Below are 27,199 nucleotides of genomic sequence, written 5' to 3'. Positions count from 1 at the left end.
GGAGATGCTGGTAGGCTGCGGTCCATGGGGTCGCTAAGAGTCAGACACGACTGAGCGACTTCACTTTCACTTTTCACTTTCACACATTGGAGAAGGAAATGGCAACCCACTCCAGTGTTCTTGCCTGGAGAATCCCAGGGACAGGGGAGCCTGGTGGGCTGCTGTCTATGGGATCACACCGAGTCGGACACGACTGAAGTGACTTAGCAGCAGCAGAAGCACTTAGCATAGCATCTGCTCAGTATATTCTTTTTAATGTTTAGTTTTCTGTTGCATACATGTATTGTAATTAATTTAATGGTCTCCTACTGATATATACTCAGAAGTAGTATTTCTGATGGGAAAAAAAACGTGGTATCTAGAAATAGCAGAATAAATTTAACACCAAAAGGTTATTTACAAAGTGAGCATATCTAGAATTGATTTCACTTTGAATTGGGCTATGTGCTATTTTTTAACTGGGCTGTTATAGTGGTTTACAATTCTGTGAATCCACATCATTATGGAACTGTTTAAGAAATACTGATGCCCAGATCTACCATAGATTTACCACAGTGGGCCCTAGTATTATATGTTTTAGTTAGCTATTATCAGAGAACAATAATGGTAGTTTATATTTTAAAAAGTCAAGTGCTGTAGAAAGATAGAAAATGAAAATAAAAGTTCCATTCCCAAGAATTAACAACTGTGGGCCTTTCATATCCAGTCCAGCCAATCTAGAGCCCAGTCCCCCAACCATCTCCTTTATCAAGCTTTCACACACCAATTTTATCAGTAGAGTTATTTTATTCTTTTTAATGTTTAGTTTTCTGTTGCATACATGTATTGTAATTAATTTAATGGTCTCCTACTGATATACATTTAGGCTTTTTCCAGCATTTTTGTTATTTTAAACAATAATCAGTGGATGTCTTTATGTAAAAATCTTGTGGCCATTGTGTGGAAATATTGAAGGAAAAATATTTCTATAAATGTCGTAAGAAATTAACAGTCACTAGATTAAAATAGGCTACTTATTACATAGGCAACAAGGTTATAGTGATTACCTCAGGAAAGTAAAAGGACACAAGGTGATGGAGAAGGAATTGGGATTTGGGCTTTTTACTTTTATGCCTTTTATACCATTGAAATTTTTACCTTGAGTATCTGTTCTTTTTGTAACAAAAATAAAGAGCACAGTCTTTAGATTCAGATTAACTCCAAGCCAGGCTAGTCATGTGATCACAGACTAATTATTTAATTTCTGTGTTTCAGTTTCTGTTTCTATTACCTAGCTTATTGTGTTACTATGAGCTATGAGTTACTATCACCACAAACTGACTGATCACTTGGTGTTTTAGCTATCTACTTCCATGTAACAAACCACTCCAGAACTTAGTGGCTAAAGGGAACAACCATTATGTTATCTCTTACATTCTGTGGATTGATCGGGATTAACAGGGTGGGTCTGCTGCTGTACGTGATATTAAATGAAGCTGTAGGTATTGAGGACGTGCCTGGACTGTGATGCTCGAGATACTTCACTCACATCTCATAGCTTATCCGGAGATGGCTAGAAAACTGGGCTTAGCAAGATTATGAGATGGATGGGCCTCAGGTTATCTTATTCTCCCAGTCTTCATGTATCTCTTTTTTGGAGTAACTAGACTTCTTAACATGGTAACTCAGGGATCTCAAAAGCATCTTTTAAAGTCTTAGTCCTTGAACTGATAAATCATCACTTTCACCATATTCTGTTGGATAAAGCAAGTCACAGGCCAGCCTAGATCCTGTATGGGAAGGGGTTGGACTACACAAGGGATGGATACAAGAGGGTATGTTCATTAGGGACCCTTTGAAGACTCTTGGGAAATTTACATTTCATTCCTGCCATTCTGAGTTTTTGATCTGGACTGAGGCCCAAAAGCCTTTTATTTATTTATTTTTATTCTCTAAGATTCATAAATACAGTAACTGTCAAACCCTTAGGATGATAGTTCTTAATTATTTAGCACAATCCTTGACATTAATAAGCATTTAGTAACATTGTCAATTATTATTACTAACCTTACTTCCAAACCCTTATGTAGGATATGCAACTCTTAAATAATCGACTTGCTCTTTCAGCCGATGAGGCCAGGAATACAACTGGTGAATTTGCCCCAAAGCAGATTTCTGCAGAAAGGAATTCATTGGATGCTTTCCAGGATCCAAAGTGTGGAGAAACTTCTCAATATAGGGGTAAATCAGAACACCAAAAGGCCAACCCCACAAGAGTAAAACGACACAAATGTAAGGAATGTGGAAAGGCCTTTGCTCAGAGCTCAGGGCTTGTTCGACACTGGGGAATTCACACTGGAGAGAAACCTTATAAATGCAATCAATGTGGAAAAGCCGTCAGTTATAAATCAGCCCTTCTTTCACATCAGGAAATTCATAATAAAATAAAACACTCTCGGTGTAATGAATGTGGGAAAGCCTTCAGTCAAAACACAGGCCTGGTTCTTCATCAGAGGATCCATACTGGAAAGAGACCTTATGGGTGTAAAGAGTGCGGAAAATGCTTTAGTCAAAGTTCACACCTTATTGGACATCTGAGGATCCACACTGGAGAGAAACCCTTCAAATGTAATGAGTGTGAGAGGGCCTTCACTCAGAGGTCAGGACTCATGGAACATCAGAGAAGTCATACTGGAGAAAAACCCTACATGTGTAAGGAATGTGGGAAAGCTTTCTAAGGGAGCACCAGCCTTACTCAGCACCTGAGGATCCACACTGGGGAGAAGCCCTACCAGTGTGAGGAGTGTGGCCGAACCTTCATTCACAGGTCGAGCCTTGTTCGTCATCAGAGGATCCACAGAGGGCAGAAGTCTGTGTCTATATCCTAAGCATAAGAAAGCCTTCAACCAGGCCTTACTGAACACTTTAGAAAGCTATGCTGAATACAGACCTAATCATTTTGTAATAAATTGAAGAAATTGGGGATGTGGTGTCTCCATTATCATTGTTATTCTAGGTAGTCAAACTAGAAGACATTTTGGTATCATCCATCAGATTGAAAGAAGCTGGTAGCTTGTCTCTGGAGCAGACCACATTTTGGGCTGACTCTTTTATGGATGTTGCTATTTCTTTCTCCCATTCTTTTGATCCTTCTCCTTTGTGGTCCTTCAGCACTTTTGTTCCTAGAAGTCACTATCATCACATACCCTGAATATCCTGATGACACAGTGGCTCTCAGATTTTGAACGGAGGACCACTGAGACTGTTAAGTGTACACACTGTGCAAAGGAGAACTTTAGCAGGATGAGTGAGGAAAGTGACATTGTTTTTAAAGTTACCTAAATGAGGGGCAAGCTAGGTACTTTTTTAACTAGGTAAGTTAAGTTTAAAAGCAACTACTCAATGACATAGCTTGCTGTTTTGTTTGCTTCCTCTTCACCTTATTGGTGAGAGAGGAAGTCCCACCCTAAGATTCTGGGGATGGCCAAACACATGACACCTGGCTCTGGACAGATGGGATTGACAAGAGTTTATTAGTCATGTGTACTCACAGCCTAGGGGAGGAGGGCCACATGGGAGCAGAATAAACAAACAGGAGCTTTGGGATACAGGCTTCATAGTAATAAGATGAGGTGATGTCTGGTTTCCTTGGGAGGATGTGATTGGCTTGTTTGAATAATTTCATTGGGGGGGGGGGGGCGGCAAGGAGGTGAAATCCAGTAGGTTGAGGACCAAGTAGAGTGTAGCTAGTCCACCTGATGGGGAACTAGCCAAGTGGTATCACTTCCTGCTGGGTGGGAGGCATATACAGCAAGAGTGGAGGAATTGATGGTTAGGCTTTTGGTCCCTCTGAGGCTCAAAGAGGGCTAGGTGGCTCAGTGGGAAAGAATCCACCTGCCAATGCAGGAAATGCAAGTTTGATCTCTATGTTGGGAAGATCTCCTGAAGGAGGAAATGGCAACCCACTCCAGTATACTTGCCTGGAAAATCCCATGGACAGAGGAGCCTGGTGGGCTACAGTCAATGGGTCACAGAGAGTTGGACACGATTGAGTACACATGCATGAGGCTCAAAGATGTCAAGGTAGCATATGAAGTTTTAGGCCTTGTTGCTTACTTTGTCAACTTAGAAAAAAGGCATAGTATTTAGGAAAGAGTTAAAATGTATATCTGTGCCCTCAAATTCTACTCTTCATTGATATGTCCTTCCCCCCCTCCCCTCTTTCTTTCTGAATCCCAGTGATACCCACTCTTCCAGTTACCTCTAGGAAAAAATCTCAGAAATACCTTTGACCATCCAGCATGCCAGTTGGACTTGATTCCATATTGGTAATAGGACTGAAGAGACATCAGGTAGCAGAGTATCTTTAATGCTTTTCCTACATCTTTCTGACTTTATGCTAAAAACCAGTGGTTTTCTCAAGCTCAACTCCATCACTGTCCCTCACACATAATCATCTGGATGTTTATGTCCTCACTACTTTATCTTTGCAACCTTTGGAACAGGCAGTCTAAAAATCATTGGTATTGTCTTCTACTTTGAATGAAATATACTGTCCACTATTGTGAAGACTTGAGAAACTGGAAAGTTTATGAGGTAGAAAGTGTATAAAAGTAAGGTATTTCATTATATTCACATTTTTATGAGAACGGTATAAATAAATAGCCACCCAAGAAAAACTCTGGAGGTGCTAGTTGTTCATTCTTACTGCCATCATACCACTTCTGCTTTATTCTGCCTTGTTTCGTGGCTCAAGTAGGAAATAACTGAGAGCTATGAAATTTTTCATAAGCTGAAATGGCATAAAGCAGAGGGAGTTACCTTAGGACACATCTTGCTAACAGATGGACAGAATCGAGGTAAAGCACAGACACAGTTCAAAGCTATAGTGGCTTAATGCTGAGATGCTGAGTATAGTTCCGAGAGAAGGAGCCAGTGACATCACTCTTGCAGCTTGAGGTACATGATGCCTTTCTACAAGGCTGGCAGCAATGCAAATGCTCAACGTTGTTTTCACTTTTCACCTTTTTTGGGTAAAATCCTCTTCAGCTTTATTTAGCAAAAGCAGATACTAATGTAGGTCTTTATTTGTAAAGGCAAAGTGGCATAATGCAGATTTCCAAAAGGCAGGGGATACTTGTATTTCTTGATTTCCTTTAAGTACAAATACTTTAAAAAATCCTTTAAGCGTCAATAATTTGACCTTTGTGGCCTTCCTAACCTTAGAGTTAGGGACGTGTTTACAAAAGATGTGTTATTATAACACATCTCTCCACAGTGACTTGGCTTCTACACATTTTTTAAGACACTGTGTTTAAAGAATGGTTATTGCCTCCAAGTGTGTCATGCATTTTAAGGGTATATACAAGAAAAAAAATTGATAATACAAAACAAGAAGGACAGATAAACACAAATCAAAAACAATTCTGTCTGGGAGAATTAGGAAAGTATATAAAGGTGGACATTAGTCAGACATTAAGGATTAGTAGGATTTTGGTATTTTAGTTAAGATTCTCAGAAAAAATATATATTAGATTTTTTTTTTCTTAAGAATTGACTCAGACAGTTGTTCAGTTCAGTTCAGTTGCTCAGTCGTGTCCGACTCTTGGCGACCCCATGAACAGCAGCATGCCAGGCCTCCCTGTCCATCACCAACTCCCGGAGTTTACTCAAACTCATGTCCATCGAGTTGGTGATGCCATCCAACCATCTCATCCTCTGTTGTCCCCTTCTCCTCCTGCCCCCAATCCCTCCCAGCATCAGGGTCTTTTCTAGTGAGTCACCTCTTCCCATGAGGTGGCCAAAGTATTGGAGTTTCAGCTTCAACATCAGTCCTTCCAATGAACACCCAGGACTGATCTCCTTTAGGATGGACTGGTTGGATCTCCTTGCAGTCCAAGGGACTCTCAAGGGATTCTGCAATACCACAGTTCAAAAGCATCAGTTCTCTGGTGCTCAGCTTGGTTTATAGTCCAATTCTCACATTCATACATGACTACTGGAAAAACCATAGCCTTGACTAGACGGACCTTTGTTGACACAGTAATGTCTCTGCTTTTTAATATGCTGTCTAGGTTGGTCATAACTTTCCTTCCAAGGAGTAAGCATCTTTTAATATCATGGCTGCAATCACCATCTGCAGTGATTTTGGAGCCCAAAAAAATAAAGTCTGACACTGTTTGTCCATCTATTTGCCATGAAGTGATGGGACCAGATGTCATGATCTTAGTTTTCTAAATGTTGAGCTTTAAGCCAATTATTTCACTCTCCTCTTTCACTTTCATCAAGAGGCTCTTTAGTTCTTCTTCACTTTCTGCCATAAGGGTGGTATCATCTGCATATCTGAGGTTATTGATATTTCTCCCAGCAATCTTGATTCCAGCTTGTGCTTCCCTCAGCCCAGCGTTCCTCATGATGTACTCTACATATAAGTTAAATAAGCAGGGTGACAACATACAGTCTTGACATACTCCTTTTCCTATTTGGAACCAGTCTGTTGGTCCATGTCCAGTTCTAACTGTTGCTTCCTGACCTGCGTACAGGTTTCTCAAGAGGTAGATCAGGTGGTCTCGTATTCCCATCTCTTTCAGAATTTTCCACAGTTTATTGTGATCCACACAGTCAAAGGCTTTGGCGTAGTCAATAAAGCAGAAACAGATGTTTTTCTGGAACTCTCTTGCATTTTTGATGGTCCAGCGGATGCTGGTAATTTGATCCCTGGTTCCTCTGCCTTTTCTAAAACCAGCTTGAACATCTGGGAGTTCACGGTTCATGTATTCCTAAAGCCTGGCTTGGAGAATTTTGAGCATTACTTTACTAGCGTGTGAGATGAGTGCAATTGTGCGGTAGTTTCAGCATTCTTTGGCATTGCCTTTTTTGGGGTTGGGATGAAAACTGACCTTTTCCAGTCCTGTGGCCACTACTGAGTTTTCCAAATTTGCTGACATATTGAGTGCAGCACTTTCATAGCATCATCTTTTAGGATTTCAAATAGCTCAGCTAGAATTCCATCACCTCCACTATCTTTGTTCATAGTGATGCTTCCTAAGGCCCACTTGACTTCACATTCCAGGATGTCTGGCTCTAGGTGAGTGTGAGTGATCACACCATCATGATTATCTGGGTCGTGAAGATCTTTTTTGTACAGTTCTTCTGTGTATTCTTGCCACCTCGTCTTCATATCTTCTGCTTCTGTTAGGTCCATACTATTTCTGTCCTTCATTGAGCCCATCTTTGCATGAAATATTCCCTTGGTATCTTGAATTTTCTTGAAGAGATCTCTAGTCTTTCCCATTCTATTGTTTTCCTCTATTTCTTTGCTTTGATCGCTGAGGAAGGCTTTCTTATCTCTCCTTGCTATTCTTTGGAACTCTGTATTCAGTTGAGTATATATTTCCTTTTCTCCTTTGCTTTTCGCTTCTCTTCTTTTCACAGCTTTTTGTAAGGCCTCCTCAGACAGCCATTTTGCTTTTTTGCATTTCTTTGTCAGACAGTTGGGGAGCTACTAATTCCAAAATATGCAGAGCAGGCTGGCAGGGAATGCAAGCAGGATTCCTATGTTACAGTTTTAAGGCAAAATTCCCTCTTGAGGATATCTCAGTTTTGTCTCAAGGCCTTCAGCTGAGGGCTGAAGGATGAGCTGATGGCTGATGGCTGGTGGATGAGGCCCACCCATTATGGAGGGTAATATCCTTTGCTTAAAGTCAACAGTTTGATGATGGGAAGTCCCAGAGCAGACCTTTGATAGCCTTTATGCAGACTGTGCTCTGCTGGTCATCTCCCCCATCCAGATGGCCTCTGGCCAACTGCTGTTTGCCAGCCTCCTCACAATAAACTGGAAAATTCTGAAAGAGATGGGAATACCAGACCACCTGACCTGCCTCTTGAGAAACCTATATGCAGGTCAGGAAGCAACAGTTAGAACTGTACATGGACCAACAGACTGGTTCCAAATTGGGAAAGGAGTCGGTCAAGGCTGTATATTGTCACCCTGCTTATTTAACTTATATGCAGAGTACATCATGAGAAAAGCTGGGCTGGAAGAAGCACAAACTGGAATCAAGACTGCTGGGAGAAATATCAATAACCTCAGATATGCAAATGACACCACTCTTATCGCAGAAAGTGAAGAGGAACTAAAAAGCCTCTTGATGAAAGTGAAAGAGGAGAGTGAAATACTTGGCTTAATGCTCAACATTCAGAAAACTAAGATCATGGAATCTGGTCCCATCACTTCTTGGGAAATGTATGTGGAAACAGTGTCAGACTTTATTTTTTGGGGCTCCAAAGTCACTGCAGATGGTGATTGCAGCCATGAAATTAAAAGACGTTTACTCCTTAGAAGGAAAGTTATGACCAATCTAGATAGTATATTAAAAAGCAGAGACATTACTTTGCCAACAAAGGTCCGTCTAGTCAAGGCTATGGTTTTCCCAGTAGTTATGTATGGATGTGACAGTTGGACTGTGAAGAATGCTGAGCGCCGAAGAATTGATGCTTTTGAACTGTGGTGTTGGAGAAGACTCTTGAGAGTCCCTTGGACTGCAAGGAGATCCAACCAGTCCATCCTAAAGGAGATCGGTCCTGGGTGTTCATTGGAAGGACTGATGTTGAAGCTGAAACTCCAATACTTTGGCCACCTCATGGGAAGAGGTGACTCACTAGAAAAGACCCTGATGCTGGGAGGGATTGGGGGCAGGAGGAGAAGGGGACAACAGAGGATGAGATGGTTGGATGGCATCACCAACTCGATGGACATGAGTTTGAGTAAACTCCGGGAGTTGGTGATGGACAGGGAGGCCTGCTGGGCTGCGATTCATGGGGTCGCAAAGAGTCGGACACGACTGAGCGACTGAACTGAACTCAACTGAACTAGTTCGATTCACAAACCTCTTTTCCATTTCTTGCCCCAGGATGGTTTCCCCAACTCCTTAACTTCCCACTGACTTCTTAAATCTCCATTGTCTTCTGGCCCAAGCTCTTTCCCACATTGTACTTATTTCTTCTCTACCATCTCTACTTTCTTAGTGTTTCTTGCTGGTTTCAGCATATTCACGAGGTCCTAAAGGATTGCAATCATGTTCCTTCCTTAGAGGGAAGGCTCAGTTCCCTCTTAGAGGGAAATCTTGTTCTGGGCGCAGGACAGAGGAGATGAAAACACCCAGGGAGAAGGCAGAGGGGAGAGAAACTGGTAGCGATGCCGACTGCCAACGGCCTACCGCCATTAAGGAAGAGGGCAATCATTTTTTTCCATGTCGTCACCAAGCATTCCTCCCTTACACTTTTAGTTAAGAAACGTATCCTGACGGGTTCACAAGAGCGAGTGTCCGAAACTTTTTTTTTAACTCTCAGAGATCCAGTAATTGGGTTTAGTGTTATCTGTCAAAGCCTTTAGTCCTGAACCGCTAGAAACGAACCTGTAGCGTCCTAGCACTGCAAGGTAACCAGGAGACGCCCGGCACGTGCGCGGAGGCGGGTCACGGGGGCACGCTCAGGGAAGTGACCTCCTGGAGTCGCCGGAAGCCGGGCGTGCCTGAGCGTCCAGTTCCGGGAAACGGGTTCCAGCGCTCCTGTCTGGTGAGTCTCCTGTGGCGTCCCTCCGCCTTGTTCTCGGGTTCAACCCTGCGAGACCCCAGACTTACTGGGCCGCATGGAACAGCCAGCACCGGCCCTGGTTCCAGCTCGGGGACACCCGGTGCCTGGAGAGGCTGGCAGCAGGCATCTGTCTGAGAGGCTCTGGGAAGGCTGGCCCCAAACCCCTCAGCCAGGCTCCTGTCCTGGGTTTGGGGGTCCACTTTTTGGCAACCATGCTTCCCACGCTCTGACGAAACCAGGGCCACCACTGCTGTGTGAACGAAGTGGAATTCTGCTCTCCGTTTTGCAAGATTAGCACGAAAATATCAGTAATTTTCTGGCTGTGGTTCATAACTTTTCCTTTCCCACAAGTTGGATCGTATATACTCAAATGTGGAAAAATTGTGCCAAGTGATTAGATATTTTTGTTTTAGTCTGGGGCCACATCCACGTACTTAACGCCAGATTTTGGAGAAATGTTCCATTAAGTTCAAGTCTTCATTCCACCCTACCCCCGGCAATTATATAATTTTACTTATCTCCTTCACATATTATACACTTTTCATATTGGTTGTGTTTATTTTACTGTTTCAACTAGAATGGACACTCTGCTAATGCATTTCAAACACCTTGAACTGTTTCTGTGCAAGGTAGGCTTCTAAAAAATATTTGTGGGTTTAGTGAATTAATAAAATTAGTTATCTTGGTTACAGGTCGTCGTCTTTCTTGTGTGGGTTCTTCGAAGTATTTGCCATGTATCCCTTTATCACTTAATTCTTATTCCCCAGGATGCCCTCAGAAGCCTTCACTTGAAACTCCAGGCATGATGGCTGTGGACACAGGAAAGTCTACTGGTCAGCTGTTCCAAGCCCCATGGGGTCAGCAGGGCCCTATGACGGTGACAGTGAAGCTGGAGGAAGACCACCCCAGGAATCAGGGTCTCAGCCTTCCAGAGAACCAGCCTCCTGCCCGGGAGATCTTCAGGCAGCAGTTTAGAAACTTCTGCTACCAGGATTCCCCTGGACCCCGGCTTTCCCTGAGCTGGCTCCAGGAGCTCTGCCATCAGTGGCTCAGACCAGAGACACATACCAAGGAGGAGATTCTGGACCTGCTAGTGCTGGAGCAGTTCCTGTCCATCCTGCCCCAGGAACTCCAGGTCCCGGTTCAGGAGCATCATCCAGAGAGTGGGGAAGAGGCAGTGACCATGCTGGAGAATCTGGAAAGAAAGAGAAATGTACATATAGGAAGAGACAAGTCTGATGTGGTTGTGGGAAACTGGGAGCAAAACTTTCTCAAGTGTGGAGGCTCTGAGAACAGTGGGAAAACCTAGCATTCAGCAGGGAACTGAGCTTCTTTCTAAGCCAGTCCTGTAAGGAGGGGAAGGGTGGGAAACAGGAGATTCACGGATGGAGTAAAGATGCTGAAGGCATTCTGTAAGTATCATGCTGTGTACTCTACTAGTCATTTCAACATTCACAGCAGCAAAGAACTAGGTGGTATCACCTATGGCAACTAAGTTCAGAGAGGTCGTGTAACTTAGCGGAGGAGACGTAGCCAATAAGTGAAGTGATAGACAGGATTTGATCAGACTTTCTGATCAAAAGGTAAGCATCACTTACCTTTCTGGCTACCTTTTAGCACCCTAAGGCCCTGGTTTCTCTTCTAGTCTCTCCAGGGATGTTTCTTGGAGACTCCTTTCTGAGGTTTAGTTCCTGTTAAATTCAGACCTAATGAGTGCCGCTTGTCTCTAGGTTTCAGCTTGTGCTCTGGAACAGAAGATACTTTTGCAGACAATGACCCTTCAAACACTAGATGAAGAATCTTCATATACCCAAGTTCAGCCTCCAGCAGTGCAGTTCAAGGGCGAAAGACCTGAGCCCCGACCATCAGAGGAAACAGGTGAGACAAGAATTTCTCTAGGGAATTTGGAATGAAATGAAGTCCCCCCATTGGGTTTTTTTTTGTGTGTGTGAAGTATGACATGTTACTTCCTTGTGACGAGAGTTGTTAAAGGATATGACAAAGCTGACATTTTAGGTAATAATGATTAAAAGGTGATAAGTCATCTCAGAACAGCCTCAGTAGTATGTTAATTTTAAATATGCGTAGTTGAATTTTCTGCAGATCGTCTGTAGCAGATGTTACTTTCAAGTATTTTGATGCTTACATCCTTAAGTAGACTCTGATAGGACATTAACATTGTAAAACTATATTGACTTTTTTGAAAGTTACCTCTTATTATTACCAGAGAAGTATGTATGCATTGTAGACAGTTAGAAAATACAGAGTTGCAAAATAAGAAAACAAGCATAATATTCTATCATCCAGAGATTACAGTGACTTATTTTATATTTGAATATCTTTTGTATGCATATATGTGTATACACACATTCCTTTCACTGAAAAGAGATCATTTCTATGTGCTATTTTGTAATCTATTTTGTTCAATTAATTATCTTCCCTTTTCCTTGGCAATACATTTTAATGTTATCTGAACTCAGTGCAAATTCAAATTGGTCCATTTTTTCCAAAATGTCTTTAAAGCTGATTTGTGCAAACCAGGATAGAATCCATGGCTGTGTGAGACATCTGGTTGCTTTAGAACAGTTTCCCTTTCCCATTTTCCCTTTCATGGCCCAGACATTTTCATGACCCTGGGCAAGTTTCCTATTCTGTGAAGCTTTCTGGTTGCTTCCTCATTGAATCATTTATTTTGCTGCCCATGTATGCTGTATTTCCATAAAATGGAAAAAAGATTGAAAGACATGGCAATATGATTCCTCCGTTGAACAGCAAATTTTTCCCGTTTATAACTGTGTGGTGTCACTTTGGCAGTATGTGATTGGCTAGTTTCCCAGCAACAAAATACAAAATGTTTGAGAATTCTTCTATGGATCAATCGTTTTATTAACTGTTGCAGAATGATTTTGTAACTCTTTCATTCCTTCTATGTTATTATTAACTGTTAGTCTTCTTTATAGTGAAGAAATCATCAAATCATCTGTTTGATCACTTCGTATTAGACAGTCAAGATTGATGCTTAGTTTCCCCCCGTATATACCAATTTTCAAATTCAAGGAATGGTTTAATAGGCACCTCAAAGGACAACATGGGATTTTAGGACTTTCTTTGTGTTAGTATCATTATGGGCTAGTAATTTTCATTGAGTCAGTGTGTTTCAATCTACCACAGTTATTACTTGTTTTAAAGCTCAGATTGATACATCTTTGCCTAGTTTGGATGTCTTCTACCCTGTTCCTCACTCTTTTTGCCATGACCCTGTGAGCTTTGAATCCTTGCTTTCTGAACAAAATTAATTATTCCATGCTCACCTTGTACTTTCCCTAGACCCAGATTTGGTATCAACCCTTTCTGAAGGAGCTTTAATTCTTCTTTATGGAGAAGGCTATTGAAGTACAAAATCTGGATGCTGGGAGTGTTCTTTTTCCCTCGGGTAACAATACTTCTAGCACATTTTATGGGTGGAGCTAGATGTACATTTTATTTTTCCTAAAAATTATGAGTTCATATTGGTGTATTCAGTTTTGTTTTACAATGTTCCATTATTTTTCTATATCATATTTTGTCTCTGCATTTACTTTTGTTAATTCCTTCCTTATGTTCTCCCTTGTTTTTAAAATTTATTTATTTCAGATTGTAGTAGTTTGTATCAGAAGTGTTCCCAGGAAGCGTAAGTAGGGGGAATGAGACAGAAGAGAGAAAAGTGTTCCTAAATGAGCAGATTCTCTTGGTTAATTAGTTGTCCTTTTTATTTTTTTGAGCTGGATCGATCTGTATATCTATTACTAATATAAATATTTGATGCTACAAATATTTCGTTGAATACTGATTTTGATGAATCCCAAATGTTTTGAAATGTAGCATTTTAGTTATTTTCTAGAAAATCTGAAACTTATTTTTCCTTTGAACCAACAATTGAAAGTTTTAAAATTTTCAGATGGAAGGGCTTATTTTCTGATTCTGTTACTAATTGTAGATTATTGTTATCAGGGAATGCTTGTGTTGTTTACACCTTTTGGAGTTTATTATGGTTTTCCTATGACCCAAAAATTAGTTTTCATTAAAGGTCACTGCACATCTGAGAAGGTGTTCTATTTTCCAGATACAGAACTTGATATACATGTTTATCCATAGATTTAACAATCTTGTAAATCTTCTGAATGTTTATTTTTTTGTCCATTTGGTGGTTTTTTCTAGACAGAGAAAGAATGATTAAAGTCTGTTATTTGAAAATAAATAAATAAATAAAGTCTGTTATTTGTTTTGTCTCTTTATCTCATCTATAATTTCTGCTCTAGAAAATTTGTTCCTTTGTTATTTTCTATGTAATTATTCATATCTGTTCCATGGTCACTATAAATTGTAAAGTTTATTTATCGTTATAAAGTATTTTTCTTTGTCTCATTTCATGCTCTTGGCTTGAATCTCACCTTTTTTTCCGAAATTGAGATCATGATGCCTTTCTTTTTATTTGCATTTGCTCAGTTTTCTCTTGCTCATCCTTTATTCATAACTTTACTCAATCATTTTATCTTAGATATGTCTCTTGTATATTTAGTGTAGTTGAATTTTTCTCTGCTCAATTAATGACCACAAAGTTAGCAATTAAACCACACACATTTATTATCTCATAGTTTCTCTGGGTCAAGAGTCTGGGTATGTGGCTTAGCTGGGTCCTCCACTTCTGGGTCTCTTACAAGGTTGCTGCCAAAGATAGGTTCTCACCTGAGTTGTGACTGAGGAAGGATCCACTTCCAACCTCACAAGGATGTTGGCAGGACTCAGTTGTTTGTCAGTCACACAGATAGAGAGCCTTACTTCCTTCCTGGTTGCTGACCACCTTCAGTTCCTTGCCACATGGGCTTCTCTATATGGTGGCATTCTTAATCAAAGCCAGCAAACCAGAAAGGAAGGGTGCCAATAAAGAAAGTCTTATGGTAGGTGGAAATTACAGTCTTAGGTAATCACAGAAGTGACATCTTATCAATTTTCCCATATTGATAAATCAGTCATGCTTTATTCTTTCTCACCTGTATTGCTGTATACACCTGTATTACTCCCATTCCTTTTATTTGGCTCACCTGTTTCTCTGAATCCCTGACACTAAATAAAGAAAAGATAGAAAGTGCTCTGTTAAATCTGAAATAAACATTAACCCTCCTAGCTGGCTGTCTGTTAAGTCATTTCTGAATTGCCTTTTCTCCTCAAATTATGTGGTGTGTTGTTTCAGATGGTGAGATGAGGACTGAGAATTTGACATTAGAAGTGAAACAGGAACCTTGTGAAGAAACAGAATGGTGTAGGGAGGGGTCTGATGGACGTCATGAAACCATATGTCAGCATGCCATACAGAGAGGAGACAATGAGCCTAGTGAAAATTTGGAAATGCAGAATGGGGATGCCACAGGTGAGAAAATACATGAATGTGATGAATGTAAGAAAACCTTCATCTGGATGAGAGGCCTTCATATGCACAAGAGGATCCGCAATGGGAAGAAACCATACTCCAGTACAGAATTTGGGCTTCACAACAAGGAAAAGCTTGATCAGTGTAAAGAGTGTGGCAAAGACTTCACTCAGAAAGCAGGCCTCTCTCAACATCTCAAAATCCACACTGTAGAAAAGCCTCATCAGTGTAATAAATGTGGCAGATGTTATAGTCAAAGATCAGTTCTTTCAAAACATCAAAGTCTCCACACTGGAAAGAAACCTTTTGAATGTATATACTGTGGGAAAACCTTCTGCCATAGTGCATACCTCACTGAACATAAACAATTGCACAACAGAGAGAAGCCTTATGAATGTAATGAATGTGGGAAAACCTTCAGGCAGCGTTCAAATCTTACTGAGCATCAGCGAATTCACAGTAAAGAAAAACTTTATGAATGTAAAGTATGTGGAAAAGCCTTCACTCAGTATGCAGGACTTAACCAACACCGGAGAATCCACACTGGAGAGAAACCTTTTGAATGTCCTGTATGTGGACGCGCTTTTAGCCGAAGCTCAGAACTTATAATACATCACAGAATTCACTCAGGGGAAAAACCTTATGAATGTGCTGAGTGTGGAAAAACCTTTAGAGTGAACTCAACCCTGGTCATACATCAGAGAAGTCACACAGGGGAGAAGCCCTATAAATGTGATGAGTGTGGTGAAGCCTTCAGTCAACACTCAGGCCTTAACAAACACAAGTTAGGAGGAAAGCACAGAAACCCTCCTAAACTAAGAAAATATACATGTGATGAGTGTGGAAAGACCTTCACACAGTTAACTGGCCTGAGAAACCACAAAAGAATCCATACTGGGGATAAGACCTACCAATGTCCTGAGTGTGGCAAGGCCTTTACAAGGGGAGAGCATCTTATTGAACATCAGGGGATTCACAACAAGGAGAAGCCTTATCAATGTAAAGAGTGTGGCAAAGCCTTCAGTCAGAAGACAGGTCTTAGTCATCATCTCAAAATCCACACAGGAGAGAAACCTTTTGAATGTTCTCAATGTGGGCGAGACTTCAGCTGTAAATCAAATCTCAATAAACATAAGAGTCCACTCTGAGGAAAAATCCTATACATATAAATAGTGTGGGAAGGCCTATTAGGTAGAGAGCATTGCTAATCCAACATCAGAGAGGCCACATCCTGCTAAGCCTCAGCAGTGGCGTGAATGAGGTAAAGCCTAGAAGCTCAGCTCTGATTAGTCACCAGAGAATCCACTAAAATGACTCCTTGCCAAGATGTCTAGTGACAACTTCAAGTAGAATTCAGAATTTTTTTAAATTGAGGTGAAATGTTTCTTAAACTTGATTACTTAAAGAATGTCAGAGATACTGTGTTGAAAAGTTGTTTAAAGGTCATAAATGCTGGAAAAGTTGAGAATTTGGGAAAATAAACATCAACAAGAAATTTACATGTAATTACCTTTGTTAAATGCAATGAAGTGTCAGTTAATACAATGAAAAGGTAAACAAGGGCTTCTGTTAAAAAATAATTTTTTATACTGAATTCATGAGTTTTTATATGTTTTGCTTTTTGAAATCATTTTGACTTCTGAGTAGCCTTAGCCTAGTTTAATGTTGAAATTGCTTTTCATGGTACCAGTTGAGGTCACTGGAGTATCCAAGAGCTTGGAATGTGTGAGATCAGTTGTCTGTTTCTCTACCATCTTGTCTTCCAAACCAAGTCTCTGACCAGAATTGGGTGGCCTGCAGACCCTTCCCAATCCTGACATTCCCCCCCACCCCACCCCGCCCCAGAACTAGCATTTCCTGGTGAAAAAAGATGCGTTACATTCTAAGTGATGTGGAGGGCATAGAGGTTTGGGCCCACAGTACATCAAAATCTAGTGTGGCCATCATGGCTAAAGCCCAGAGCACACATTTTTTTATTGTGAACACAGCTCCTTGAGTTCAAACAGAGGACAAAAGAGAAGAGGAGAAAGTAAGCCTTTCATTCCAGCATTTTCCATCTCCTACAAATTACATTAACACAACTGAAATCTCCTTCAGCTTCAGCACTGCATACCTCCCTCAGTGAATGTAGTGAGGGACTTTGCTGAAGCTGGTAATAGCTTTCAAGCACTGGAAAAATATTTCCTCAGTTTTGTGACTGCACTTGACTTCTGTTGGATTTTACAATATTTATAGGGCAATAGAATTCCCTGTCAATAGCAAGAAAATCTGGCCCAACCATAGTAAAAATATTGGTGTATTTAAGTCCCTCTTAGGCTGATTTGTCATTCTGTCGCTTTTCCGCTCTACTGCCTTTAATCCTCTGAAAACAAGACTCTCAAAACTTTCCTGTTCATGGACAATGTTTCCCCTTATCTCTTTGTAGTTACTAGTAACTCTCACTTCTGAGGTGAATAAAACTATCATTTCTCTTTTAGGCCAATGACATTTAACTCTCTTCAGGCTCCAGCCTATCCATATAAATACAGTGTTTTCTTAAATGGCAAATATGGAGCATTAAGAGTTATTAAATATTGTGTCAGTCTTTGAAGCCCAAGTCAAGTGTGACTCACTAGTCCCAACACTTTTTTAGATATAATTTGCATATTCAGATCTACAACAAAATGATTCAATATTCATATATATTATGAAATAATCACCAGAAAAATGTCTAGTCAATATCCATCAACACAGGTAACAAAATTTTCTTCTTTTGATGAGAACAGTTAAGATCAACCCTCTTTGGAGAAGGAAATGGCAACCCACTCCAGTATTCTTGCCTGGAGAATCCCATGGATGGAGAAGCCTGGCGGGCTACAGTCCATGGGGTCACAAAGGGTCAGACACCACTGAGCGACTTCACTTTCACTTTGCTGGGAATATCTACAGTGCAAACAGGAAAAAAAAAAAAAATCCTCTTAGCAACTTTCAAGTATGCAATATGATATTAACTATAGTCACCATGTTGTATATTACATACCAATGACTTTATAACTGGAAGATTGTACCTTTGACCCCCTTCACCCATTTCACCCTTACCCTCTCCCCCAACTCTGGCAACCACCTACCTGTTCTCTGTGAATTTTATTTTTTTCCTGTTGTTTTAGATTGCATGTATAAGTGAGGTCATATGGTATTTGTCTTTCTCTGACACTTCACTCAGCATAATATCCTCAAGTTGCAAATGGCAAGGTTTCCTCTTGGCTGAACTCTATTACACACCCACATTTTCTTTATCCATTTATCTGTCAATGGGCACTTAGGTTGCTTTCATGTGTTGGTTATTGTAAGTAATGCTGCAGTGAACAGGGGTGTACAGGTATCTTTGAGTTAGTGTTTTTGTTCATTTGGGTAAATACCAAGGAATAGACTTGGTGGATCATGTTAATGAATCTCCATACTGTTTCCCATAGTGACAGTACCTATTTACATTCCCACCAGCAGTGTACAAGCACTCTCTTTTCACCACATCCTCACCAACATTTATTTCTTGCCTTTTGGTAATTACCATTCAAACAGGTTTGAGGTGATATCATTTTGGTTTTAATTTGCAATTTCCTAATAATTGGTGATACAGAGCACCTTTTCATGTTACCTATCAGCCATCTGTATGTCTTCTTTGCAAAAATGTCTATTCAGATCATCTGCCCATTTTTTTAATTGTTTTTTTTTTTTTCTGTCAAGTTGTATAAGGTCTTTATACTTTTGAATACTAACTCCCCCATCAGCCATGTGGTATTTTCTCCCATTTTGTAGGTTGGTTGTCTTTTCATTTTGTTGATGGCTTTCTTTGCTGAGCAGAAGCTTTTTTAATGTAATGTGGTCTGACTTTTTTTTTTTTTTTTGGCATTTTTCATCACCAAGACCAATATCAAGTAGATTACCCTTCATGTTTTCTTCTAAAAGTTTTATGTTTTCTTCTAGAAGTTTTGTTTCAGGTCTTATGTTCAACTCTTTAATCCATTTTGACAGTTTTTGTGTATGATGTAAGAGAGTGGCCCAGTTTCATTCTTTTGCTTGTGTTCCAGTTTCCTTAATGCTGTTTATTGAAGGGACTGTCCTTTCCCCATTGTATATTCTTGGTTCCTTTGTTGTAAATAAATTGACCATATATGCATGGGTTTATTTCTGGACTCTGTTCCATTGATCTGTATGTCTGTTATATGCAAATAACATACTGTTTTGATTATTATGGTTTTATAATATAGTTTAAAATCAGAAAGTGTGATGCTTCCAGCTTCACTCTTCTTTCTCAACATCACTTTGGCTATTGGGGGTCTATTTTGGTTGGTTCCATATGAATTTTAGGATTGTTTGTTCTATTTCTGTGAAAAATATCATTGGAATTTTCATAGGAATTGCATTGAATCTCCAAATTTCTTTGAATTGTGTAGTACAGTGTCAAAATCTAAAGTAGCTTCTCAAAAGGGCTTCTTACCTCAGTGAAAATGATGGTTCCCAGCCTTCAGCACTGGGTTATCAACCAATACAAACCCTTGATAGGCACAGCCTGACCCACGGACAGTCAAATCTTGTAAGGGATTCTGAAGACCCTCAATAAGGATCACTAGTCACTTCCAGAAAATGGAAAAAAGAATTTGAGGGGGATTCTGTTTTTTAACCCTTGAAACGTGAGCTTATATTCTCTTTAAAGTGATGTTAAAGATAGAATTTCAGGAATGTTTGTAATTTGTTTTAAAAATAACTGTAGGGAAGAAAACAAGTACTGTATTGATTCATCAGAGACTCTGAGAAAGCAAGGCTACCATATGACCCAGCAATTCCACTCCTGCATATATACCTGAAAAAAGTTAAAACACTAAGTCAAAAAAATAACATGCACCCCAATGTTCATATTTACAGTTGCTCAGATATGAAAGCAACCTAAGTATCCATCAACAAATACATGCTTGCAGCAACATGGACCTGAAGGATATTAAGAAATCAGAGAAAGACTGTATGATATTACTTACATGGTGAAATCTAAAAAAGTAATGAATATAATAAAAGGAACACAGAAATAGAGAACAAACTAGCTGTTACCAGTGGGGAGAGGGAAGGGGTAATGTAGGGATAGAGGCTTAAGAGGTACAACTATCGTGTATAAAATAAGTTACAAGGATATATTGTACAACACAGAATATAGTCAATATCTTATAGTAGCTATAAATGGAGTTTAACCTTTAAAACTTTTAAATTGCTGTATCATACACCTGTAACAATATTGTACATCAACTGTACTTCAATTATTAAAATAATCTTTTTTAAAAAGATTGATTCATCAGAGCATTGATTCATTAGAGACTCTAGGAAAGCAATGCCTTCAACCACAAAGAAGGTCTCCCTTGGCAGAGAGATAGGGGTCTTAATCTCAAGGTCCAAGCAATACCCAGGCAGTGTTCCAGCACTAGACCAGTTTCCACGAAACTCTCTGCATCCAGCTCCTTAGCATTCCCTGATAAGAGAAAAAGTCAGCCACACTCCCCACCATATTTTCCCAATATCTGGTCTGGAAACAGGAGGGGGGCAATCTGAAAGAAAGGTCTGTGGCCTTGGGAATGTCTGAAAGCTACTTGGGTGGGTGAAAATTATGACCCTGCTAGGATCCAGATGTTAACATGGGAATATGTTGGAACCTCTTCCTGTTATTATCCACCCTAATACCCCAACTTTGTCATCCCAGTATTGTCTAACACCTTGTTTATGTGGCTTGTTTACCTACTGACAGAAAGGGAGGGTATACATCCAAAGAGAGGCTGCTTTCCTGGAATTTCTATTTCAGAAACTCAAGCAAGCATCCCAGCGGGAGCAGAAAAGGTTGCAACCATCTTACCACAGCCTAAATTTCCTACAATTCACATTATCCACCTTGCCTTTTCTTCTCCATGCGCCTGGGGACACATAATTCTCGGAGAAGGTGAACAGTACCTGGTCCCCTGATTCCTCCAGGATGCAGAGAGGGCAGTTTTGAAATATTAGCTAAGATTCTCTTTCAGATGGGAAAGGTTCAGCTCTGGGCAGCTGATTTGAATGGACGTGGGGATTGTGATCAGGGATAGAAGAGCCAAGAGAAGCGCGTCATAGAACTAGTTATAATCACAGCTTTTCCCATTTAGAGAACCGAAGTCCAGAGCAACATCTGTCAAAACCCTCCAGAAAAATCAAGGGAAGCCTTCACCTGCGCACTGAGCAGATTTTGTTTCCCATCTTTTGGTTTGGTATTCGGCAATTTAGGTCCTAAGAATGGCTTCTGATTTTCCCAGCGTTCTGTTTCTTTTTAAGACTTTTTACACCACTGGTTTCTCCTTCTCCCTTGCTTGTCAAGCCTAAAACAAACCAGTCAATGAAACTTGATCGCGTCTCCACTGGATCTTAGCGAGAAATAATTTGCAACCTTCTCGTTTGAAATACTGCGTGAGAGGTAACAGCATTGGGCTGTGGAGACAAGAGTGCTCAGTTTAAACCGCAGCCGGGCAACTCTGCGTGGGACCCTGGGCAGGCACCCATCTTCAAAGGGCGGTGCTGGGATTACCTTAATTTTTTTTTTAATTTATTTTACTGAAGTAACGTTGATAGTGGCTTAGCTGGCAAAGAATCCGCCTGCAATGCGGGAGACGTAGGTTCGATCCCTGGGTTGGGAAGATCCCCTGGAGAAGGGAAAGGCTACCCACTCCAGTATTCTGGCCTGGAGAATTCCATGAACTGTATAGTCCATGGGGTCGCAAAGAGTGGAACACGACTGAGTGATTTTCACTTTCACGGTTGATTTACCACGTTGCATTAATTTCTGCTGTACCGCCAAGTAATGCAGTTACACACACACATATATTCTTTTCTATTATGGTTTATCACAGGATATTGAATATAGTTCCCTGTGCTGTACAGTAAGACTTGTTTATAAATTCTATTTACAACTTTGCATCTGCTAGGAATTCTCTTCTTTAATAATGCGCGTAAAGCACTTAGGCTAGTGCTCCGCAGAGTAGGAGCTGTGTAGGAGTTTGCCATTATTATCATTACCCAGCTATAAAGACTAGAAGGGGAAACCAAAATTTTTTAAACCTAGAGAGAGGTCCCCACCTCCCCCAATAAGAAGCATGACAGGTTTAATGCCACCAACTTGTGCTCCACGACCGACCGTCTGCACTTCCAGGGAATAAAGTAAAAGCTGAAGCTTAGAGCGCGGGTTGGAGGGTGAGGCGGGGAGGGGGCGGGGGTTGTTGCTGGCGAGGAGTCTACACTGTCGTTGGATGGAAAGGTTTGGGGATTGCGGGCGGGTGAGAACTTCTCACGGAGCTGTCACCCTGTGGATCGCAGATGTTTTTCAATTTCGCACTTTTACCTACATGCCTTTAAATTGTGGATAAGGAATTTCCTACAAATAGGGTATTAAACCCTACCTCAGCTTTTCTTGTCAACACAGTTATATGTGTCTTTGCTTATTTACTTATACGCTCCCTGACGGTTGGATGGCATGGTCATCCTTGACGGCATCGTTGAATGGCATCACCGACTTGATGGACATGAGTTTGAGCAAGCTCCGGGAGTTGGTGATGAACAGGGAAGCCTGGCGTGCTGCAGTCCATGGGGTCGCAAAGAGTCGGACACGACTGAGCGAATGAACTGACTGACTCTGACTCCCTGACCGTTGCATTAATTCTTCCTTGCTTATTCAATAAAGTGAAGTTAAATATATTATAACTTTTATTATGGTTATATATTATATATATAGTTATATATTATAACTATTATTATTATTTAAATTATTTTAATAATTTTATTATTTAAAAACACAAAGAAAATAATATAACATAGTCTAATGTGTTCATCACCCAACTGTAAAAATTAGTATTTTTGCCGATCTCTCTCTCTAAATATATATGTATTTACATATATGTATTTCCCAACTTTTTCCTCCTGTATTTTAAAGAAAATCCAGGTATAATATAAGTTTATCCATCAAGACTTCAATACATAAAGGAGATAGAATTTTTAAATTTATGCCCTGCTCATTTATTTATGGACATGTCTAGTAGGGGGAAGATGGTTTCTTCAGATTTTTGTTTGTTTCATCCTATTTTATTTTCATCAGTGTGTTAATTTTCTTATAATGATCATTTTGTTTTCTGCACTGGACTGCCAAGGAATTCCATCATGAATGTTTTGGGGTTTTTTTCCCCCCACTGGGTTTTCTTTTCTACTTGAATACAATTTAATGTAATTAATTATTAGTTTATTATTAATTTTGCTAGTATTACAGCTACCATAATATCAAATGATTTACACAGCAATAGCTATTTGTAAGACAAGTTTCTAAGCATTTCACTGTTAACTAATTTAATGTTAACTAATTTGATGTTTCACTAATTTAATACTCACTATAACTTTATGGTTAAAAAAACTAAGATTATCAACCCAAAAGTTTTAATTAATTGAAAATATGCTTTCTAGGTACCTTAATTCTAATGCTTAGATTTGGTATTAAATTTATTAACAACAGTTATTGTTTACTTACACTGACATTGGTGTAATAACAATTACATTCCTTGACCTGTTGCTGTAGGGAGAGTGGTATAAGTTAAACTTCAGTGAAACTCTTAGTTAACAGCAGAAATCCACCCCCATCCCTATCCCCACCCCCACCCCCGAGCTTTCACTAGGAATAGTTCTGAAGTCACTGGTGTGAAATGAGGTTGCCTTTGAGTCTCTGAGAGGTAGGTGTGAGTGGTAGCCGATGACGATGACGCAAAGGGTAACAATTTACTCGCCCCATTCAAAGGAACAAATAAGATAGTTTTATTCGGTGTTTTAGATGAAGTACCTCTAAGGGTTTCGTGCTGATCAAAGGTATTTTGAAATTCGGTGAATGAGTTGAGATAGGAATCCCTCCCAACAAAGTTAAGGGCTGAGCTAAGAGATTTCATAGAGAGGAAAAAAAGGGACCAACATTTTTGGTAGAAAAGAACATTTCAACCTTCTGCACTACATTTTTATTTTTCGTTGTTTAGTGTCTGACTTTTGAGACCCCGAGGCCTGTAGCCTGCCACGCTCCTCTATCGGTGGGATTTCTCAGGCAAGAGTGGGTTTGCCATTTCGTTCTCCAGGACATCTTCCTGACCCAGGAATCGAACCTACATTTCCCGCATTGCGGGCAAATTCTTTACCGTTAAGCCACCTTTAAAAATACACAAACTCTTGTGAGTGGGAAAGGTTTCTTGATGGTAATTTTATCCCAGAGGTTGTCAGAGCCAGAAGGGATGTTAGGGGTTACTCAATCCGGTCCGCACAGTGGGGCTTAGGAAAGAGCCATAACCAGGACCTGCACCTTGACTCCCGCATCTGGGATTATTTACCCACCCCACCGTTGGTTGATAGGAGTCGGGCTAAACCAGTCTTGTGCTACGATGCAAGCGAGTTCCCATTAGAACTCTCGCTCTTTTCTACTTCCCCCCCCCCCCCCCAAAACACATTCTCCTGCGTTGCTGATTTTTCAGACTGTTCAATGCCAAGAGAGGAAAACAAAAGACAAATGAGGGCATCTCCTGGTTGGCGAGCATATCACAAAAGTAAACAGAGAGGAATCGGGATTCTGGTACCACGTAGAAAACGGGAATCCTGGGAGTTCTGATCAAGAGGTGGGGAAATCGGTCCCTTCAATGAGAAATGCAGCGGTCGAGGGACCCTTTGAAAGTCCGGTGAGTGTTTCCCGGGGCCGCAGAGCTGAGTTGGCAAGACAATGTTTGCCTGTGTCCAACAACGTGTATTATGCTTGGTTTCACCTGTTATCAGGTATTTGCCAAGTAACTTCACCACTCCAAGCATTGTCCGTCAATTATTGTCCGTTGTGAAGTTTACTTTAAGACACCTAACTCACACTGTGGTTGTGACGATTAAGCCGGAAACAACGATTAGATGCATTACTATAGAACGCCTGCCAGAAGACGTTGAAGAAGGAAGACTTACATGAGACGAGGTGGCCGAGTGGTTAAGGCGATGGACTGCTAATCCATTGTGCTCTGCACGCGTGGGTTCGAATCCCATCCTCGTCGACTGGCTGAGTTTGTGGGGGGTGGCTACTCATTTTGTACAAGGTAATTCGTTACTCACTCAGTTGACTGACGTGAATTAATTCCTTCTATTCACCCCCCCCCCCACCCCGTTCCCGACTTCCTTAGTAGCATTTTGTCATGGCTGTGAACTTTGTTAAATGATACATTTGATTAGTGTTTCATTCTCCTGTGAAATTTTCATTCCAAGTTTTGCTTAGAGATTTTCCACTGAGGAAATCACTGGAGAATTAATTGAAGACCATAGAAAAACATTGCCTAATAAATTTAGAGGAGCTTATAAAGTTGTTTATAGAGAAGTGTACACAAAATTATGGATTATTTAAGGCATTATCAGGTTAATTTTATCTTTAGGGAATTTTTGTCTATTATCTTTTAACTTTAAAAGCAACCATTTCTAAGGATCCCTATCATTGACAAGGAAGAATATGTATCTCTTAGAGATATGACAGAACTAAAAAGTACACACTACAATATTCTCAGTTAAAGCTAAGTATTTCTCCCTGAGAAAAGGTAATAAAAATCTGGGACTTCCCTGTCAGCCCAGCAGTTAAGACTCTTCACTTCCACTGCAGAGGGCACAGGTTTGATCCCTGGTCAAAGCACTAAGATCCCCACATGCCCTGTGATGCACTACCCTCCCCCCCGCCCCCCATCAAAGTAACATGCAGTTTCTACCTGTGACTTCCATCTTGACAGACTTTGGGAGGAAAAAATATAATGTATTTTTTCATTTTATTATTATTTTATTTATTGCCATTTTGGAGTAAGTACTATGTTCATATGATTCAAAAACTATAAAAATCTATACAGCAAAGTTTTCTTGCCAATTACCCTTCCCACCAGTAGGACATTATTGGCCCTGATGTGTCAGTCCAGAAACACAGTATGCATGTATAGTATTAAGCTCTCCAAGATACACTTTTATTGAAGTATAGTTAATTTACAATGGTGTATTAATTTCTGCTGCTGCTGCTAAGTCACGTCAGTCGTGTCCAACTCTGTGTGACCCCATAGACGGCAGCCCACCAGGCTCCTCCATCCATGGGATTTTCCAGGCAAGAGTACTGGAGTGGGGTGCCATTGCCTTCTCCGGTATTAATTTCTACTGTATGGCAAAATGATACAGTTACATATATATATTCTTTTTATTCATATATTCTTTTCCATTATGGTGTATCACAATATAGTTCCCTGTGCTGTACAGTAGGACCTTGCTGTTAACCATCCTATATATAATAGTTTGCCTCTGCTAACCCCAAACTCCCAATCCTTCCCTTCCCAATCCCCTGCCCTTGGCAACCACAAGTCTGTTCTCTATGTCTTTGAGTCCATTTCTATTTTGTAAATGAATTCATTTGTATATTTTAGAGTCCACATGTAAGTGATGTCATATAGCATTTGTCTTTCTGTGTCTGACTTACTTCACTTATGATAATCTCTAGTTCCATCTATGTTGGTCCAATGGCATTATTCTTTTTATGGCTGAGTAGTATTCCATTGTATACATGTACCATATCTTCTTTAGCAATGCATCTGTTGATGGACATTTAAGTTGTTTCCATGTCTTGGCTATTGTGAATAGTGCTGCTTTGAACATATGGGTGCATGTATCCAAAATATAATGTTCAATGAAAAAGAGCATGGTGCAAGACAATGTATATAATGCTACTTATTTTAAAAGGTAAATATATCTGCATCTAAATATATACACCATTTTGCATGTGTGTCTATAGCTATAATATAAATGTCTAGGAGATAAGCTGTGTTCTAGGGTGTAGTCATTTGTAAGATATTTTCCAATTTCCTCCATAGGGATTATATTAATTTATGCATGTGTGCCTGCTAAGTCACTTCAGTTATGTCTGATTCTGTGTGACCCTATGCACTGTAGCCTGTCAGGCTCCTCTATCCATGGGATTCTCCAGGCAAGAATACTGGAGTGGATTGCCATGTCCTCCTCCAGGGGATCTTGCCGACATGGGGACAGGGAACGCATACATTTCCTGCATTGGGAAGCAGGTTCTTTACCACTAGCCCCACCTGGGAAGCCCCCCAACCAAATAAGTAGAAAGGAGACCAGACCACATCTGCTCCTGCAGCCCTATAAGAG

The 27,199-nt window shown here is 40.3% G+C and overlaps 1 protein-coding gene and 1 non-coding gene across 2 annotated transcripts in view; both read left to right on the top strand.

Moving 5' to 3' along the window:
- Positions 1 to 16,128, top strand: part of LOC133059303 (zinc finger protein 883-like) — a 36,978-nt gene extending 20,850 nt beyond the window's left edge. Inside the window, 3 exon segments of the mRNA XM_061146291.1 lie at positions 2,326 to 2,848; positions 15,264 to 15,729; positions 15,913 to 16,128. Of these exon segments, the coding sequence (XP_061002274.1) occupies positions 2,326 to 2,848; positions 15,264 to 15,729; positions 15,913 to 16,128 (1,205 nt within the window).
- Positions 16,129 to 24,986: 8,858 nt separating this feature from the next.
- On the top strand, positions 24,987 to 25,068 carry TRNAS-GCU (transfer RNA serine (anticodon GCU)). Its single transcript has one exon. It is a non-coding gene; the product is annotated as a tRNA-Ser (tRNA).
- Positions 25,069 to 27,199: the final 2,131 nt, after the last annotated feature.

This window comes from Dama dama, chromosome 7 (assembly GCF_033118175.1).
Source record: "Dama dama isolate Ldn47 chromosome 7, ASM3311817v1, whole genome shotgun sequence".
In the NCBI taxonomy this organism is placed as follows: Eukaryota; Metazoa; Chordata; class Mammalia; order Artiodactyla; family Cervidae; genus Dama; species Dama dama.
Note: the sequence above shows the minus strand (reverse complement) of the source record. Positions and strands in the feature narration are given on the sequence as shown.